Here is an 18,676-nt window from a genome sequence, read left to right as displayed (position 1 = left end):
TTAGATATGCATTCTAGAAGCAGTAAGATGGATGTGTTGGAGGGGTTCAAGCTAGAGATGGGGGAGCATGTTAAGTACCTCCTGCAGACTTCCAGGCAAGCAATGTTGACAGCTCTAGTTGGGGGAGAAGGAGGGGAACCATCAGGGAGGGATTGAAGAATAGAATTGATGGGGTACATGAGTTTCAGTCATGAGTCTGTGCTTCATTGAATCTAAGATGCCAGTGGTTATAAGATACAGCTTGAATTCAAAGATACTAAGAATGAAAAGGATGTTCATCTTGGAATTGATGAAATGCAGTAGAATTAAAAGCTGGGACCTCCAACTCCACATGGGAGCACTGGACACCAGCTCCAATTTAGTGGTTTGTAAAAGAGAAGCAAGGTTTTGATATCTGGAATCCTGATACATGGTATGGATTAATGAGTGTGTCTTTTTTATGCTTCCCAAGTTGAACTCTTGCTGTTCTTGATTAAAGAACATGTTGGGGGGGGGTTGGTTTATGTGGTTGGGAACTTAAAGGAGCTCTCAATTTATCAAAATGCTACCCAGATGTGATGATGTCATTTGCAAGGCCACAGTCATGCTCAGTTTAGAAGCAGCCAAATTCTGTTTATTTAATAAAAATGGATGTTTTGAATGGTGGTGCTAGGGGATCTTGTCTCCTGCATCCTTTTCCGGGAGCTTTCTTGGTCTTCTAGAGAGAGCTTGGATTCCACAGGCAGATGGAGCTATTATCCTTGTTTTCTCTCCCCAGCGACAGGCCTACAAAGCCTGTAATTACAGAGTACCAGCATCCCTTGTTTTGGAGCTGGGATGGTTATATAAACACCAACAGCAAGCATTGCTTGCCCAGGCTATACTTCGAGGACCTGAAATTCCCCTTTGGAAGGCGTGGCATCCAAATCAAACAAGGCACCTGGCTGAGGGGCAGGATGCAGCTTTCTGCAAGAGCCGGATGCAGGCTTGAAGGATCAACATGCCAGGGTGGGGCCCCGAGTCATACCAGCTGGGGAGCTTGTATCTGCATACCCAGGACCCCCCAAATGAATTTTTGCCTTTTCTAATTTGAAATAGGATTGAAGAATTCATGTGAACGTTTTTTAGAAAGTTCAGGCAGAGCCAGACCTCTTTGTTGCTAGTTATTTTAGGACTATATTTTATTGGTCGCTGTTTTGGAAAAAACCATTTTAGCCTTTGTGTTCCCAGAAGTACCCAGCAAAATTGGCCATTCGAGACCCCTGAGCTGTGAGTGCAGACTCTGGATTTAGACAGCCTCGGTTTGAATCCCAGTTCTACTGTGTGTGTTGGGCAAGCTGCTTATCCTTCCTGTGCCTCTCAGTTCTCTCCTCTGTAAAATGGGAATAATAAAGAGTACCTATTTCATAGAATTGTTGAGATAAGCAAGCATTTAGCCTGCTTGGAACAGTGCCTCGCTATTTAACATAAGATAACAATAATAACTACAGCATTAAACACTAACAAGTGTTCAATTTACTATGCCAAGCACTGTTCTACATAAAATAACTCATTTAATCCAACCAATCATCCTATGAGGTAGGTGCTATTGTCATTCCCATCTTATAGATGAGGAAAATGAAACATAGAAAACTCTATTTGATATAAGTATTATTGTGTCTTTGCTGAACCTCATGTATACCTGATTGTAGAATATTAAAACTGTCGGTTCATATATCTGAGTCTCCCCCTTAAATATGTGGGTTCCTGAAATATGACTCCAGTTGTCTTTTTTCAATTACTAGACCTAATACCAGGCGCATAATAGGTAAATAATGTTGAGTCAGTTGGAACTGGCTAAATGGGAAGTCTCAGTTCATGGTATCACCATGAAAAGATGTTTTTTTTTTTTCAGTAGTGGCTCCCAGTGATATTATATGGCTCCTCCCAAGGCTTCATGGGAATGGCTCTGTTGGTGACCTTCAGGCCAAGTCCTGCAGCTTTCCATCGCCTGCTGGTTATTAGCATCTCATTCCAGTATGCGAGCCTCAGCCTGATTAATTTTATAGCATCTCTCAGATCTGAGCTCTCCTCTCTGCCCACTCCCCCCCCCCCCCCCCCCCCCCCCCCCCGCCCAGGGCAGGGGGAGGCGGTGGCTCTGGGAGCTGCCTGGTTTCCTTGTTGCCTTGTGGCCATCCCTCTTCCTGGAGCTTAGGTGGTGGTTGGGGGGTAGTGGGAGGGCGGGAACGGGGAGGAGGCTGAGGCTCTTCCTTACTGAGTCCAAAAGGAGGTATCCATCCTCTCCCCGTGGGTTGTGGCTGCTTCTCTAGCTAATCGGTTTGTGGTCAGTTCCTTTGGGGGCAGGTTCTAAAGCTGGCTCTCCTGTGGGCTGTGGGAGCAAGTCCTTCCAAGTCCCCTTTGGGAGTCTCTCCCCACACACTTCCCTGCTTGGAGATCTGGTTCCAGCAAAACCTCTTCCCCATGACCTTGCTTCAGTCCTCACGCCCATCAGTGGCTGCTGGGGCCACTTACCTGAGGCCCCCCCGCCCCCCTTAATGAGATGCAGGAAAGAGCTCAAGCCTCGTTACCTTCTTAGCGTCCAGCCCACTGGAGGAAACCTCGCACACCCTTGCATGCCCCTGGGTACAGCGCAGGCCGCCTCTCTGCCCCTCTGTCTCCCAGGCCTGTGTCTTCTCCAGGGCTCTTTTCCTTAGCCCCAGGCAACATTTGCAAGCCCGTTGGCCAAGCAGCCAACCATGGGGGAATGGAATGCCAGTATTCCATATGGCTGGAACCCTTGGGCTTCATGAATGATTCTCCTGGAGTCCCGGCTGTGACTTAAGGGAGGGGATAGGCCTTTTCCACGAACACTGCCCTCCCCTCCTGGCTACTCCTTCCTTTATATTAATTCAGGAGGGTTGATTCTGGCCTTTCCAAAAGCCCTGCAGCGAGGTGGCTGCACCTGTTGGACTTTGAATGTCGGGATACTCAGTGCTACTTGTCCTCTGCATTAGCCAAAGTCTGGGACCTCGCTGTAGCATTGTTCACAGTAGCCAAGGCATGGGAGCAACCTCAATGTCCATTGGCGGATGAATGGATAAAGAAAATATGTGTGTGTGTGTGTGTGTGTGTGTGTGTGTCCTGTGGTGTATGTAGACATGTGGTGGAATATTATTCAGACATGAAAAAGGAGATCCTGTCATTGGTGACAACATGGGTGAAACTTGAGGGTATTACAGGAAGTGAAATAAGTCAGGCAGAGAAAGACAAATACTGTTTGATCTCACTTATATGTGGAATCTAAAAAAGCTGAACTCATAGAAACAGAGACTAGAATGCTGGTTGCCAGAGCTATGGGGTAAGATGAGGAGCTGTTAATCAAAGGGTACAAACGTCCAGTTATAAGCTGAATAAGTTTTGGAGACCTAATGCACAGCATCATGACTGTAATTAACAGTGCTATATTTTCTATTTGAAAGTTGCTAAGAGAATCTTAAAGATTCTCTATCTTATAATCTTAGAGAATCTTAGAGATCCTAAATATTCTCACCACACCCCCCCCACACACAAACGGTAATTATGTGAGTTGGTAGAAATGTCAAGTAGCCTTATTGTGGTAATCATTTCAAGTATACAAGTGTATCAAATCGTCAAGTTGTACACCTTAAACTTACACAGTGTTATGTGTCAATTATATCTGGGTAAAGCTGGAGCAAAAACCAAAACAAAACTAGGGACTTAGTTTCTAAACTTAAGAAAAAATCTTCTAGAGATAACTTAGGAGATGCTTATTTCGTAAATGATTCTATGAAACAGACCATAAAATTTAATATGTATCATTCTCTTTTCTCCTCATACCTGAAGCTATGACTTTGTGAATTGTATGTCTGGAAATGAGTCATTGGAAGTTTTCCCAAATTATATACATAGGCAATTTTTTTTTTTTGAGCTAAGAAATATGGCACATGTTAGAAGTACTTGAAAGACACAGATGTCCCCAGAGCTGGGAAATGAGGTGACCCAAGTTAGTGAAACTAGTTAAAATCCATCAACTGGGAAAAAACAAAAGCAAAGTTCTGGGACCAGAGAAACCCCACTCAACATCCTATTATAGCAATTACTAAGTTACAGAGTATTGTTTTGGGGGCAGATACCGACCATTCCTAGGTCTCAGTTGTCTCAGTGAAATGAGGGGCGGGGGTGGGCTGTATGCTTATAGGAAGTTGATAGAAGCTGGACCAGATCACCTCTTCAGGTCTCTGTCAGGTTTAATGTCTGTAGGTCTGGGAAGTTCATGGTTTTAGGGTTGCCTGAATTCAAGGTTTTCTTCCCTCTTTGTTTTGTCTCAAGTTAAGATCACATTCATGTAGAGGCATTTCCTGGTTGTGAAGCCGGACCTGGAAAGGGGGACAGTCCTAACTAGGAGAGGAGAAGAGAGGGTTGTGCTCATACATATGAAGGAATGGAAACAAAGCAGTGCTCTGTGTATAATCCAATCCATCTCCCAGTGGCAGGGCTATAGCACAAGCCAAGAATTCTTTCAGTTATTTGTCGGCAAGTGTTCATCTAATAGCAAGCCCATTTGAATGGCAAGGCTCATGAAAATGTATCCAGGAGACCTCTGGGTATCTGGTGCAGGAAATATGTATTTCACAATGACTTTTCCCGAGGCACAGTATTAGGTGCTGTGCAGGGAGGACAGCTGTGGTGTCATAAAAAGCACACTGGGTTTAGGGCGAGACAGATTTGAGCTTAAATCATAGCTCTGTGGTTTAGTAACTGTGTGGCCAGAGTATGATAGTAAATGCTGAAGAATCAGCTCTGATTTGAAAGCACAGGATTCAATTTATTACTGATACTATGTCTGGGCTTTCTTATTACTTACAAGTTTATTTTTATTTATTTATTTTTAAAGATTTGATTATTTTATTTGCGAGAGAGAGTGAGCACGAGCTGGGGGAAGGGCAGAAGGAGAGGGAGGGGAAGAGAATGTCAAGCCCTGATGTGGGCCTCAATCTCACCACCCTGAGATCGTGGCCTGAGCCGAAACCAAGAGTCAGACGCTTAACTGACTGCGCCACCCAGGCGCCCCTACTTAGCAGTTTATGAAATTTAAAGGATTTTAACTCAAGAAACATTCTAACCGATGGAGGAGTGCATGTCCTTGTTTTGGAGAGGAGGGTGGGATGGTGTTGAAGAAGAAAAACAAAAAAGTAAACAAAAATACCAAATAACAGTTTCCTCTGAACTACCCTATGACTTCCTAAAATTACAAAAGGATATTTGAGCTACAAAGGACCTAGAGACTAGCTGATCCAACATACCTTCATGTTGTAGATGAGGAAACTGAGAGAGCTGAAGTGGCTTCCCACAGTTTCAGCCTGGTGGGACAGACCCCCGAGTAGAGGCCAGGGCTGCCGAGTGGCTGTCTATCCAGGGCTCGTTCTGGGAGCCCTCCCCTTTTCAGCAGGTGTTTATTGGCTCAAGCAAAAACTTTTCCCTGAAGAGTGATGGAAGAAATGGGGACTCTAAGGCTTAATATTCACACTGGTCAGGAAAATGATTTGGCTTACTGTTCAGAATAGCTATTTAAACTGGTGGTCTCAGGGATGCCTGGGTGGCTTAGTTGGTTGAGCGTCTGACTCTTGGTTTGGGCTCTGGTTGTGACCTCAAGGTCCTGGGATCGAGCCCTGTGTCTGGCTCTGCACTTGACAGGGAGTCTGCTGGAGATTCTCTCTGCCCCTTCCCCTGCCCCCCAAAATACATAGATAAATCTTTAACATAAAACCGGTGGTCTCTGAAGTGAGGTCCTGGAAGGAAAAAATGAAAATTGCCATTGACTGCTTTCTTGAAGAGGAAGAAATAAAGCAATTATTCGTGTTTTTTGATGGGAAATAATCTCCTTATGGAATTGAAGCGAAGAGACATTAATGAAGGGACGACTTGGAGAGGTGTGGGCTCGGTTAAGGAGACACAAAGGATGCGGAGGGCCCCAGAGGTGAGCAACAATGAGCATTGCTTCTCCCAGGCTTGGAGAGAAGACCCATGATCGCTGGAGACATGGGGAGGGTTATGTGGAGGAAGGAGACAGCCCCTGTTGGAGATGAGTGGCCAGCCAAGAGGGAGCAGGCAAGAAAGACCCCAAACTCTCTCTTTTTCTGCTCTCTGGTCTCTGCTAGCACATTCCATTGGGCAAACCCAACCACACACCAATCCAATGGCAATGGAGGCTGGGGGATGCAGCCCTTTTCGATCAGTCCTCTGGGGCACGGAGCTGGGCATGGATCTTTGGGGACAAACAGAGAGCAACCAGCACGGAAGCTTTACAAATATTTAATATCCAGATTGCTAATGGTCCTTTCTGTCCACCTGTCAGACATCAGGTGTCAAGTCAGTAACCGAGGCACCTTGACCCCACTGCAAAGCGGAGGCCAGTGGTACCCTCAGTCAGGCATTCGTGTTTGGTGTATTGTAACATACTGCAACTTCTGTCTGCCTGGCTACACGGATTTATGGATTATGTATCTGATTTTAAATTAAATCTCACAAAATGCACAAATGCTTTAAGAAGGTTCTTGCGGCAACACAACAGAGTGAAGATACCACACTTGCACATAAAGGAACAGGAAAATGTCAGCACTAACATGGCTCTTCCTAGGAGGGTCTCTTCACTGGTTGCAGTTTCTGCTACAATGACAAGCTAATGAGAGCCAACCGAAAATTGGCTCGAAAGTTCAAAATGCTCCCAACTATTTGAAATACGGGTATATTTCCATCATTACTAACGTTGACTATCCTCCTGAGTGTTCATTATTCTTTGAAATATTAATGATAATAATGCCTGCCTATACTTTTTTTTTTTTAAAGATTTTATTTATTTATTTGAGAGAGCGAGCAGGAGAGCGAGTGTGAGCGGGGGGCAGGGAGGGGTCAGACACAGAGAATCTCAAGCAGACTCCCTGCTGAGTGCGGGGCCCAACATGGGGCTCGATCCCATGATCCATGAGATCATGACCTCAGCTGAGACCAAGAGTCGGACGCTCAACTGACTGAGCCACCCGGGCGCCCCTGCCTATATTTAATAAGTACACATATATTGGGTTTATGTTAAAAATGCTTACTGATGGGATGATAGGAGACCATTGGTTTAAACAATAAGCAAAGGCTACAATTGTGGTAATTATGCTTCTGTTTATGGACAGTGAAGGCTACATGGTTTTTCTGCTTAGAGCACAATGCAAAAACAGAAAATGGAAAGTGGCCTTAGTGAATAATAATAATGAATGTTTATATAAAACTTACCGTGCATTAAGCACGCTCTAACCACACAAAATGTATTAATTGCTTAAAATGCATCAACTCAGGTACTCCTCACAGCAGTTCTATGATGCAGGTACTGTTACCATCCCATTTGACATATAAGGGGACATGTCAAGGTTAAGCCGTCTGTCTGATATAAGAAGGAGGAGGCAGGACAGAGTTGGAACGCAGGCAGATTGACTTCAGATTCTTTGCTCTTGATCACTATGCTAGGCTACCTCTCTGAAGGAAGTAGGGGCTTCCTGGAATAATTTTGAAATTAAGACAAAACTATCACCTCACACCTGTCAGAATGGCTAAAATCAATAACACAAGAAACAATGGGTGTTGGTGGTAAGGATGTGGAGAGAGGGGAACCCCTGCGCATTATTGGTGGGAATGCAAAGTGGTGCAGCACTGTGGGAAACAGTATGGAGTTTCCTCAGAAAGTTAAAAAGAGAACTACCTTATGATCCAGCAATCACACTAGTAGGTATATTTCAAAGAACCCAAAAATACTAATTCAGGGGGATACATGCACCTGATGTTCATAGCAGCATTATCTACAGTAGCCAAATTATGGAAAGAGCCCAGGTGTCCATTTGCTGACGAATAAAGAAGATATGGTCTGTATATACAATGGAATATTGGTCATAAAAAGAATGAAATCTTAGCATTTGCAATGACATGGATGGAGCTAGAGGGTATTATGCTAAATGAAATAAGTAAGAGAAAGACAAATACCATATGATTTCACTCATATGTGGAATTTAAGAAACCAAACAAACAAGTAAAGGGAAAAAAGGGAGAGAGAGAGAGAGAGAGAGAGAGCGAGGCAAACTAAGAAACAGACTCTTAACTCCAGAGAACAAACTGAGGGTGACCCGAGGGGAGGTGAGTGGGGGGATGGGTGAAACAGGTGATGGGGATTAAGGAGGGCACCTGTCGTGGGGAGCACCGGGGATGTATGGAAGTGTTGGATCACTACATTGTACCCTGAAACTAATATTACACTGTATGTTAACTAACTGGAATTTAAATAAAAACTAGAGAAAAAACATAGCTGACAGGTCAATTGGGTGCTAGCGGATATAGAAAGGCTCACATTGCTTTCACACGCACACAAAAAGAAAGAACTAAATATAATTAAAACAATTGAATGCCAGTTTAAAACGTACAAAGAAAGGGGAGCCAACTCACTTTTATGTGGGGTAAGAGCGACTATTTTGCTGCATTTTCTAGCATCTGCCAAATATGATTTCTCAGGATGTGGTAGCTGGCTGACAGCCCCTTAGAGCCACTAGATTCCGCTCTTTCTCTGGGTTTTCTCCCTTTCCCTCCTGCCCTCTGAAGGCTTCCTGCAGGCTTTCCTTCCCCTTGTTCTCTTTCTAGGAGCTTGTACTAGTCAGGGTTCTCCAGAGAAACAGAACCAATCGGAGGCATTTCTCTCTCTTGCTCTGTCTTTCCCTCTCTCTCTCTCTAGATATACATAGTCTCTCTTTATCTGTCATCTATCTATCTATCATCTATTCATCTATCTATCTATCTATCTATCTATCTATCTATCTATCTATCTATCTATAAGGAACTGGCTCACACAGGTGTGGAGCGGGCAAGTCTATAATTTGTAAGGAAGACTGGGGGCGCCTGGGTGGCTCAGTTGGTTAAGCGTCTGCCTTCGACTCAGGTCATGATCTCGAGGTCCTGGGATCGAGCCCCACGTCAGACTTCCTGCTCATCGGGGAGTGCTTCTCTCTCTCCCTCTGCCCCCTGCTCATGCTCTCTCTCTCTCTCTCTCTCTCTGTCTTGCTCTCTCTCTCTCTCAAGTAAATAAATAAAATCTTTAAAAAAAAATTTATAAGGAAGGCTGACAGACTGGACACCCAGAGAAGAGCTGATGTTGCAGTCTTGTGCCCAAAGGCAGTCTGGAGGAAGAATTCCTTCTTTCTGGGGGCACATCAGCCTTTTCCTCTGAAGACCTTCAACAATTGGCTAAGGCCCATCCACTTACCGAGGCTAATCTGTTCTCTCTACTGATTTAAATGTTAATCATATCTAGAAACTACCTTGGCAGCAACGTCTGCATTGGTGTTTGACCTAACAAATGGGTACCATGGGTTAGCCAAGTTGGCTCAGAATTGATCATCACAGAGTTCATTGAAAGGACCTGGGGTTCACTGAGCTTTTGTTAATTTTTGAGAACCACGACAAGGCTCAGGCCCTGGGTCCCCAGGGAACACAGAGCGCTTCTTCAGTTCCCTTCAGAAGGGAAACCTGCCCAACCGTCAGTGTTTTGTTTTGTCTTTTTCAAGAAACCTACTGACAGCACCAAACAGGCTTGGGTGGTGAGTCTTGGTCTCTGGGTTTTAAGCCACAGTCCCTGGCTTCCAGATTCCAGAGGAGCCTTTGTTTATACCGATTCAGGAAGAGTATGTTGTGGGCTTGTCTTTTCCCACATTCTTCCTTTTCACAAGCGTGAACTCAGCCCTTCCTCTCTGAATTCCTCTGGTACTTTGTACCTCAGTCAGGGTACTTGGAGCTGAGGATCTTGTGTGGTAGTTGATGTACCTTCTCTTGCGCCTCCCAGCCCCGCTGACCAGATCTATGCAAGTTCTTGAAGGCAGGGGTTGGGCTCACACTTCTGAATGACTGCCCCCTGCCAGGACACCGCTGCTTTGTAAACATGGCTTCCTGGGGAAGACTTCAAAACGCTGATCCTCTGTCTCACCGGGCTAAGTTCAAGGTGTTGGCAGGGCTGCATGCCTTTCTGCAGGCTCTGGGGGAGAATCGTTTCCTTGCCTTTTCCTGATTATACATGGTGCTCTCCTTCCTTGGCTCATGGCCCGCTTTCTCCCTCTTCAAGGCCAGCAAGGGCGGGAGGGCCTGTTGTCCATGACATCACTCTGTCCTCTCGTGCCTTTCTCTTCCACTTTTAAGGACCCTTGTGATTGGGCTCACTCAGGTAGTCGGGAGTAATCTCCATCTCAAAGCACTTAACTTAATCACACCTGCAAAGTCTCCCTTGCCACGTAACACAGTCGCAGGATCTGGGGATTAGAATGTGAACATCTTTGGAGAGTCATTATTCTGCCTACTGTAGTAGCCTTATGATTTCCACTTAAAATAAGTAATTAGTGTAAGATATGATTTTAAATGGAAAGGTATAATAATTTTACTCATAACAGTGCTAGAGTTTTTGAAATATATTTATGCTTAATTTATTAAACTTGTAAGTTATTAATTTACCTGGGAATGTTTTGTTTATTAGGGTTGATGCTCACCTGAGCAGGTATTTGAAGTGCTTATAAAAAAAAAAAGCAGATGTGTTAGATTTATAATTGTAGCTTTAACATGTTTAAAGGAATTTTCTTTTTTTAAAGATTTATTTATTTGAGAGAGAGAGAAGAGAGTGAGCATGGGGAGGGGCAGAGGGAGAGAGAAACTTTTGCAGACTCCTAGCTGAGCTCAGAGCCCCATGCCAGGACTCGATCTCACAACCCCAAGATCATGCATGACCTGAGTCAAAACCAAGAGTCGAACACTTAACTGATTGCACCACCCAGGGGTTCCAAGGAATTTTCATTAAGTGTACAAAAGGGATTTTTTTTTTAAAGATTTTATTTATTTATTTGACAGAGAGAGACACAACGAGAGAGGGAACACAAGCAGGGGGAGTGGGAGAGGGAGAAGCAGGCTTCCCGCAGAGCAGGGAGCCCGATGCGGGGCTCGATGCCAGGACCCTGGGATCCTGACCTGAGCCCAAGGCAGATGCTCAACGACTGAGCCACCCAGGTGCCCCAAAAGGGATTTGTTTTTTAAAGAGACTTTAGTCTGTTCAATTTGAGCTTATTAAACAGCACTAGACTTGTAAAGATGTAGTTGAACTTAAACTTTAATTAAACTCGGTCTTCACATTTGTTACTTTTTCAACTACCATTAATTTTTAACCAAGAAGCTATAAATAGTTCTGTCTATGCCCATAAACTCACACTGATTCTTATTCGAGTGGAGGGTAAGCATGTGATCAGTGAGACTTTCAAAAGCATTTTGTGAATGTCTGGTGTGTGTTATTTAAAAAAATTTTTTTTTATTAACGGATAATGTATTATTTGTTTCAGGGGTACAGGTCTGTGATTCATCAGTCTTACACAATTCACAGCGCTCACCATAGCACATGCCCTCCCCAATGCCCATCACCCAGCTACCCCATCCCTCCCACCCCCCTCCACTCCAGTAACCCTCAGTTTGTTTCCCGAGATTAAGAGTCTCTTACGGTTTGTGTGTGTTATTAATTCATTTAGCCCCAGCACTGTGCTGGGTACGATGACACAACCCCAAATCAGAATACAGTCTAGATGCAGGAAAGTGTTATGGGAGGTGAGATTTACTCAGTCGGAGGAGGCTTTAGGGATGAGCTGGTCATAAGGAGCCATAGGTGCTTACCAGACAGAGGCAGGGGAAGAATATTCTAGGTAGATAGAGCAGCCTGAGCAAAGAATGCATGGGATATTTAGTGAGTGTTGAGCTTTTGTGTTCCTGGTGGAAATTAAAAAAAAAAAAAATCTGATTACTCCAATGTGCCTTTTATGTCTTTTTCTGATGGAGAGTTAGTGGCAGGATCAGGGTACATTCCAGAGTAAATGTATTAATTCAGCTACCATGTCGGTCACCTGAGCACATCACACCTAACTAGAGATGCAGAGCAATGTTGCTTGGGGAATCATGATTGTTAACATTTATGGAACATGTGTGGTGTGCCTGGTTCCATGCCTTTTTACTCACATCAGTTCGCTTAGCCCTCACAACCATAAGTAATGGATTTATCATCACCATTTTGGAGTCTAGGAAATTGAGACCTAGCGGAATTAAGGGGACAAAGGTCACAGCGTAGTAAGTGGCAGGACCATGATCTGAACCTTGCTCAAGCCATTCCCTCTTTCTGGAATGCTCAAGACCTCACTTTTCTGCGGCAGGCTCTTTCTTACATATTGGGTCTCAGCCTCACTATCTTTTGTTGGAGAGACCCACTGCTCAGCCTGTCATCAGCAGGTTCCCTTGTTATTCTGCATCCCAGACCCTTGTCTATTCTTACCATAGCACTTATTATGAATTAAATGTTTTCCTACTTGCTTTGTTTGTCTTTGTTTTTCCTACTAGAATCTAAATTCCATAGAGGCAGGCATTCTGTCTTGTTCACTATCCTATTCCCAGCGCCTTGCACAGTGTATAATAGCTGTTCACTAAATGTCTGTTGATGAATAAATTGATACTGATTTCACAGCTCATTGTTCCCTAATCATTCTAGTATACATACAGTAAGTGGACCTGTCCCATTTGAGCATAGTGCTGTGTTATTGACTGAGTTTGGCACTCAGCAGCCAGCTTATTTTTCTACATGTTCCTAGAAATTTTATTAACAATGATAAGTTTCTGGGACAAGGAATCTAAGCCTCACGAGGCAAAAGATAAACATACTCGGTATGCTAAAAAGCCAACTTGAATTGGCACACACCAAAAATGCACCCGGGTGTTGTTGGAAAAACATTTATTGCAATTCAGTGTCAAAAAATTTTTACAAAAATATGCCACCGTCTGGTACAAACAACTATAAAAAATCAATTCATCATGCAAGGAAAGTGTGCAAATAATTTATACAGAAGGACTTAGCTCACACAGTATTAAATAAACATCTTTGCATGTAATGAGACTAACCTTGTACTTTTAGTTACATGTTCAATCCCCTATAGCATTTTTTATTAAAAGGAGTAAAGCTTCCAAACTTAGGACATGGACTTTAATATACACCCCCTCTAGCCAGGGTTATTGGCACTTGGTAGAATAAAGATGGTGCCAAGAGCTCTCAAGCGTAGAGCAATCCTTGGAGCCTTCTGTTTAACAGACTTGTGCGTCGTTAATTAAACAAACATTGCTATACTCAAAGACAGAAAAACTCCAGAAGTAATGTAGCAGATGGAGTTTTAAGAAGTTCAGAGATTTGGAGCAGCCATCCATTTTTGGACAAATGGAGCAGGGCCTGAATTTTGGGAGATTTCTCAGGAAGCTTTGTTTGCTGAGTTCAGGGACACTTTGAAAAATGTCCAGCAGACAAAGTCACAAATATCCGTGGTCCCTCGCTCCTTGCTGCCTATATTTATATTATTATAAAATAATCCATCTTTGCTTAGTGAAGATGACGTTTAGCAGAGAGTGGGAGGATTCTCTCCCCCCACCTCCCCCCGCCCCCTTCGGGATAGAAACTCACCAGACCTTATGGCAGGTGCTGGAGGGTGGGGAGATGAAGGGTATGGATTAAATGTACTTCTTCCTCTGAGAGGAAATACCTGCTTGGTTACCATCAGAACCTCGGTTTCTAGAAAGCAAGCTGGCTGCTCAGCCATTATCTAGACCACTTTTGTAATTAAAATTTAAGTACTGAGGGAAAAGTGAGTTTGTCAAAACGCGCTGCTTGCTCTATGGTGAGCAGGTTGTACTCATAGAATGCTATACTCTCACAACAGGGTCAGAGGTTCGTAAAAATGTTAAGTGGCTCCGGGGAGAAATGTTAACTTCTCCGGAGAACCGGGGACTTAAAATATTTGGAAATGATAATGCCTGGATGCCTAACACTGGACCTTCATGCTTGCCTTCCACAGTGAAGGTGTTGAGAACAGTCGGGTCAGGTGTCACGTGTCTCCAGACAATACGGACAGATGCTGGGTAGGGGGCACAGAGTCAAGGCCTCAGAAAGTCCCGGGTTCATACTCAGGTCTACCACTGAGGACCAGATGGGCTCAGACATGTCCCCTGAATATTCTGGACCCCCCACCTCATGTTGAAAGGCAGAAGGAATGCCTGACTCCACCATCTTCAACTTCCCTTCCAGCACCAAAGTCTGGGATGGGAGTTTCCTTCCTTCGGGAAACCACGAGGGTTCACTCTCTTTAACAAACAGAGAAGAAAGCATCTAAAGAAAATGTGGAGTTTAAAGGAATTATGATCTTGTTTACTGAAGACATCAGAGCCCAAGATATATCAAAGAGCCATGTCTTTGCATTTGTCTAGAGGTTCGGGGTGTTTCTGAAGTCTGTTTAAACACTAATAGGATTTTAGGCCAGGATCCAGTCAGAAGGATGGTTCACAGACTCAGATAGTTGGAAATAGATTAAAAAAAAAAAAAAAAACAACAAAAAACACCCAGATGTCCACATAGAAAATGTTGATATAGTTTAGTTAAAAAAAAATTCACACATAAAATTACAGTTAAAAAAATTCACACACATAAAATAGAGTGCATAGCAAAACATTATTGCCCTATAGCCTGGCAGAAAACTATAAACGCAGGTGCGTATTTTATGATAAATATTCAATGCTACAAACGATATACAGTTGAACATGTCTTGAAATGATTGACCTTGCAAATCACACCACTTGCTTAGACAAATGAAATTCTAAGCTCCCTCTCTTCTCCCACATAGAAACAACAGAAAAAAGGAGCCTGTGTTAAATTGTAAGCTCCTCATGAAAAACACTTTTCGAATCCACAGAGAATCATGACAATAACACCATACCTGCTGGTGACCTTCCTTCACCATCACCCAGTAAAGCCCACTGTTGTACTGAGTGTTTTGCAGTATCAACCCAGCCCACCTCCAATTATCTCCTCTAGGCCACTTCAGTATAACATTGATCATCACTAAACAAATGTCATCTCACGGCTGACACCCTGGGGATGTTTTTTGTGGTTTTGCCAGTCGCCCTCCGATGCTACTGATCCATCTACTCAAAGTAATAGCATCAAGTAATCATGCCCTCTACTTGAAGATGTCATTGGACTTTTCTCTGGATCTTGCTGTGAGGTGAGCACTCACATAGTCTTTCCCCAAATGTTGTGCCTTACTCTCAAGAGACTCCGGGCTCGTTGCTCATACACCTTGACATTGGACCAGATCATACCTAACATCCCTGTGGACTTGTGCTCACTCACACTGCCCTGGGCGCCCTCCTTCCTTCTCTGGAAGTCCAAATTACTTCCTAGTTGACAGGGCGTTAAATTCTATGTTACGGGGGCAGGGGTGGTTAGGTAGGTACAGCAATGAGAGGGGAGCCTTTTATCTCTTCCAGCACTTTCCATTGTCCTGTCTCCCTGGCTTTTAGACCAGCAGTTTTGAGACAGGGATCCTTTGTTTTTGTTTTTTAGGTTAGGTTGTCCCTAGAGGGTTTGCCAATAGAAATTCTAAAGACGATTAGTACCCAGGGAACGAGAATTTTCTTTTTCACTGGCTTTACTTATATGTGAGGCTCTGGCCATGCTTAATAGCTGCCACGTGGCACCAACACAGATGCTCTCACCCGCCATGTTCTTCTCCATTGCCTTCACACAAACCACAGCATCAAAGATAGGCCATTTCTATTTCTTCCCCCATCCCTCTCCACCTGCCATTTCCTTTCTTTGTCTCCTCTTCCAATGAAAGAGAACCACAAATGTTGGTTTCTTCTTTTTCCTTAAAAATCTTCCTCAAAAATTTTCGACTCTGTCACCACATCACCTCCAAAAATGCCAACAGAGATGGGGAGAGCCCAGAGGCACCATCAAGGGAAACAACTCAGAAAACCATCACCCTACCACTTGCGGTAGGAGTCATCTTGCACAGATGCGCCTCGCTGCCTGGGGTCTGACAGGCAGTCGCAGGCACTGTGGATAGTCCAAAGGAGACTGGTTTGCCAACTTTGTGCTGATGACCTAAAGCAGGCAACATTTCTGGGACTGCACACCCGAGGGTGCCTGGGAGTTCCCACCTTCCTGATGGGCATGAAGAGGCAGAGGTCACGAGTTGATGGACAGATGTGGAAGGCCACGAACACCTACACCTAAAAACGTCAGAGTCAAAGGTTCCAGAGATCTCAGAGTAACAATCAACCCAGCTCCGCCCCACATTTTTCAGGAAGTGGAGACATTTAAGTCTGAATTCTGGAAGCGCTTTTTTATTCCACCATCTAGGTCCTGCATTCCTCAGTGTGACTTTGACTCAGGGGGGAGGGGAGAGCAAAAAAACCCATTTGGTATTACAGGGGCTCCGGAAGCTCAACCTTACCCAACAAGATCTTATTCTTTAATGTTTAATTCTTCTCAGTGGGGAGAATTTAAATGCAATTTACTTTTTCTTCTGATGGGCGTGGGGGTAGTGAAAATAAACATGGAGACACCCTGGTGCGTAGGCCCAGTGAGGAGGGTTGATGGAGAGTTGACTTCTCTTCAGCATGCTGATACGGGGGCTGTGCACTGAGGGGAGGGCAGGAAGGGGCTCTGCATCACTGGCTGGCACCTGGCCTTGTTTCTGTACATGCTTACCCACCTTTCCCCTCCACAGGTCACCCCAAGGTTCAACCCCTAAGGATACACTGTTCTCCACTGTGAATGTGAGCAAGTTCCTATTTCTGCTTCACTTATTTGCCAAGGGCATGGCAGGGTGGCAACTTTATTTGCAAAAGAAGAAAAAAAGCACAAAGCAAATACAACTGCCAAAATATGTACATTGTTGTAGAAAAGCAAAGTTCTATAAAAAGTAAAAAACAAAAACATCCCCTACCCCATCCCAGGAATATTTGACAATGACCTCATTAAGTCCTGAGATTTCCTTTCTTCCACACAGTTACCTGTGATATTTGCCTAGCAAGATCCCCAGGGGTATGGAGCAAGTTTAGGGATGAACTCACAGTACTTCTGTTCCCTATGTGATTGGAACTCCAGGCTTTATCTCGTCATCCTCGCAAGAAATCCTCGCTTAGGCTGAGTAAATTTTGATGTTGGACATAAAGAAAAGAAAGCTCCTCAGCCCATCACCTGCCATGGGGGACAGCCCCTAGTAAAACGTTTAACTGATACGTAAAACCTGTTTTACAAGACTTTATCAGCACTCTGGCTTCGACCAGTCCACAGATTACGCTTATCTGTGAAGATATTCTGGGAAGCCCAGACAAGCCGAGAAGTTAAACAGGAATAAGAAAGTCTTCACAGCTTTTGGGTGACTCATTCCATCTTTTCTGTGGTAGGACTTCCTCTGGGACTGTTTTTAATAGGCCTTACGTTGCCCCAGATGAGCTATATCACAGCTATAACATGAAAGGGGAAAAAAAAAGGCATATGTGCTGTGGAGTTATTCTAGAAAAGAGGCCACTCCGAAGAGTGCCTATTCATCTAAAAAGGAAGTCTGCAACATGATGAGGATTGCCTCCAGGATCCCTTCCTATTGAAACCACTTTCATGTGACGAAAAACCAAGAAAAACAGACACTGCCTACTGGACAATGCACTTTGGCGGAGGGAGCACTGCATACTTTCCGAGGTAGACTATTGTGTGATATATTTGCAAGATAAGGCCCTATGCCCTCGCGGGTTTAAGATGGGTGGTGCTTCCTTTGCCTTTTTAAAACAACCCCCCCTCCCCCCAATCAAAACCAAAGCGCAGGGATTTCGCATTATGTTGTCGTCTTCTCTTTCTTTAAGCAAATTTTCACATTGTAAACAGAGTGTTCTATCTTGTATTCGACTTCTGCCCTTTTCTTCCACATCCCTAGGGAACTACCAAGGAGTCTCAGTGAACATGAGGAGAATTCCATTTTCACCGATGAAACTGAATTCCTGCCCTTACAGTCTTGCCGGCAAATAGTTAGAAAAAAGTTTATTTACAGTATTTCCGTTTTTCCATACCAGTTCTAATGAGAAGTCCGTATTCTTCAGCTCCCCGCCGGCACCTGCATCTCCCCTTCCAATGTCCTCTCAGTGACTTAGCTCAGAAGTTTTGAGCCAACGTTTCAAATGTACACTATTTACAAATGAACTGTCCAAGCTCTGTATTCCCAGCCGTCTGATCAGCTGGGGAGCCCTTCAGAAGTGTTGTCCTGTGCTGGGATTCAGAACTTGAACAAGTTGATAAAGTCCTGGGGTGAAAGGGAAACGGAGCAGCCCTCTGGGTTATTGGCTGTGCACGGGTGGTCAGTGCCCTGGAAAGGAACATCATGGTTTTAGGTTTGAGTTCTCAGAAGCATCTCGTTGGCTGGGCCCAGCCTCAAAACAACATTCCTCTGTCAAGAATGCCGTAAGTTCTGCAAAAACTAAAGATCTGTGTGTGTGTGTGTGTGCATGCGCACCCATACCCAAAGAGAATGGGAGAATTTGCAGGTGGGTGGGATGTACCACAAAAAAAAAAAAAAAAAAAAAAAAAAAAAATATATATATATATATATATATATATGTGTACACACACACACACACACACACACAAATAGGAGTGGAGGAAATTAAGGACTCTCAAAGTTTTTCTCCCCAGGGACTGAATCAGTGTCTCCTACACCTTCCTTCAGCTGCAGTAGGGAAGTGCAGGAAAGAAGTAGGAAGGGCTTTCGCATGGCAATGTTGGTGC

At 44.1% G+C, this 18,676-nt stretch overlaps 1 protein-coding gene across 1 annotated transcript in view; it reads right to left on the bottom strand.

Annotated features, from left to right (window-relative positions):
• Positions 1–12,785: 12,785 nt before the first annotated feature.
• Positions 12,786–18,676, bottom strand: part of FBXO32 (F-box protein 32) — a 34,445-nt gene continuing 28,554 nt past the window's right edge. Inside the window, exon 9 of the mRNA XM_028105637.2 lies at positions 12,786–18,257. Coding sequence (XP_027961438.1) covers positions 18,168–18,257 — 90 coding nt within the window. The 3' untranslated portion in view covers positions 12,786–18,167. The remainder of the gene's footprint in view (positions 18,258–18,676) is intronic.

The sequence above is a fragment of the Eumetopias jubatus genome, unplaced genomic scaffold (genome assembly GCF_037043125.1).
Source record: "Eumetopias jubatus isolate StellerSeaLion01/CBP00866 unplaced genomic scaffold, mEumJub1_p1.0 scaffold_4, whole genome shotgun sequence".
Taxonomy (NCBI): Eukaryota; Metazoa; Chordata; class Mammalia; order Carnivora; family Otariidae; genus Eumetopias; species Eumetopias jubatus.
The sequence above is the reverse complement of the archived record's forward strand: the minus strand, read 5'-3'. Positions and strand labels throughout refer to the sequence as shown.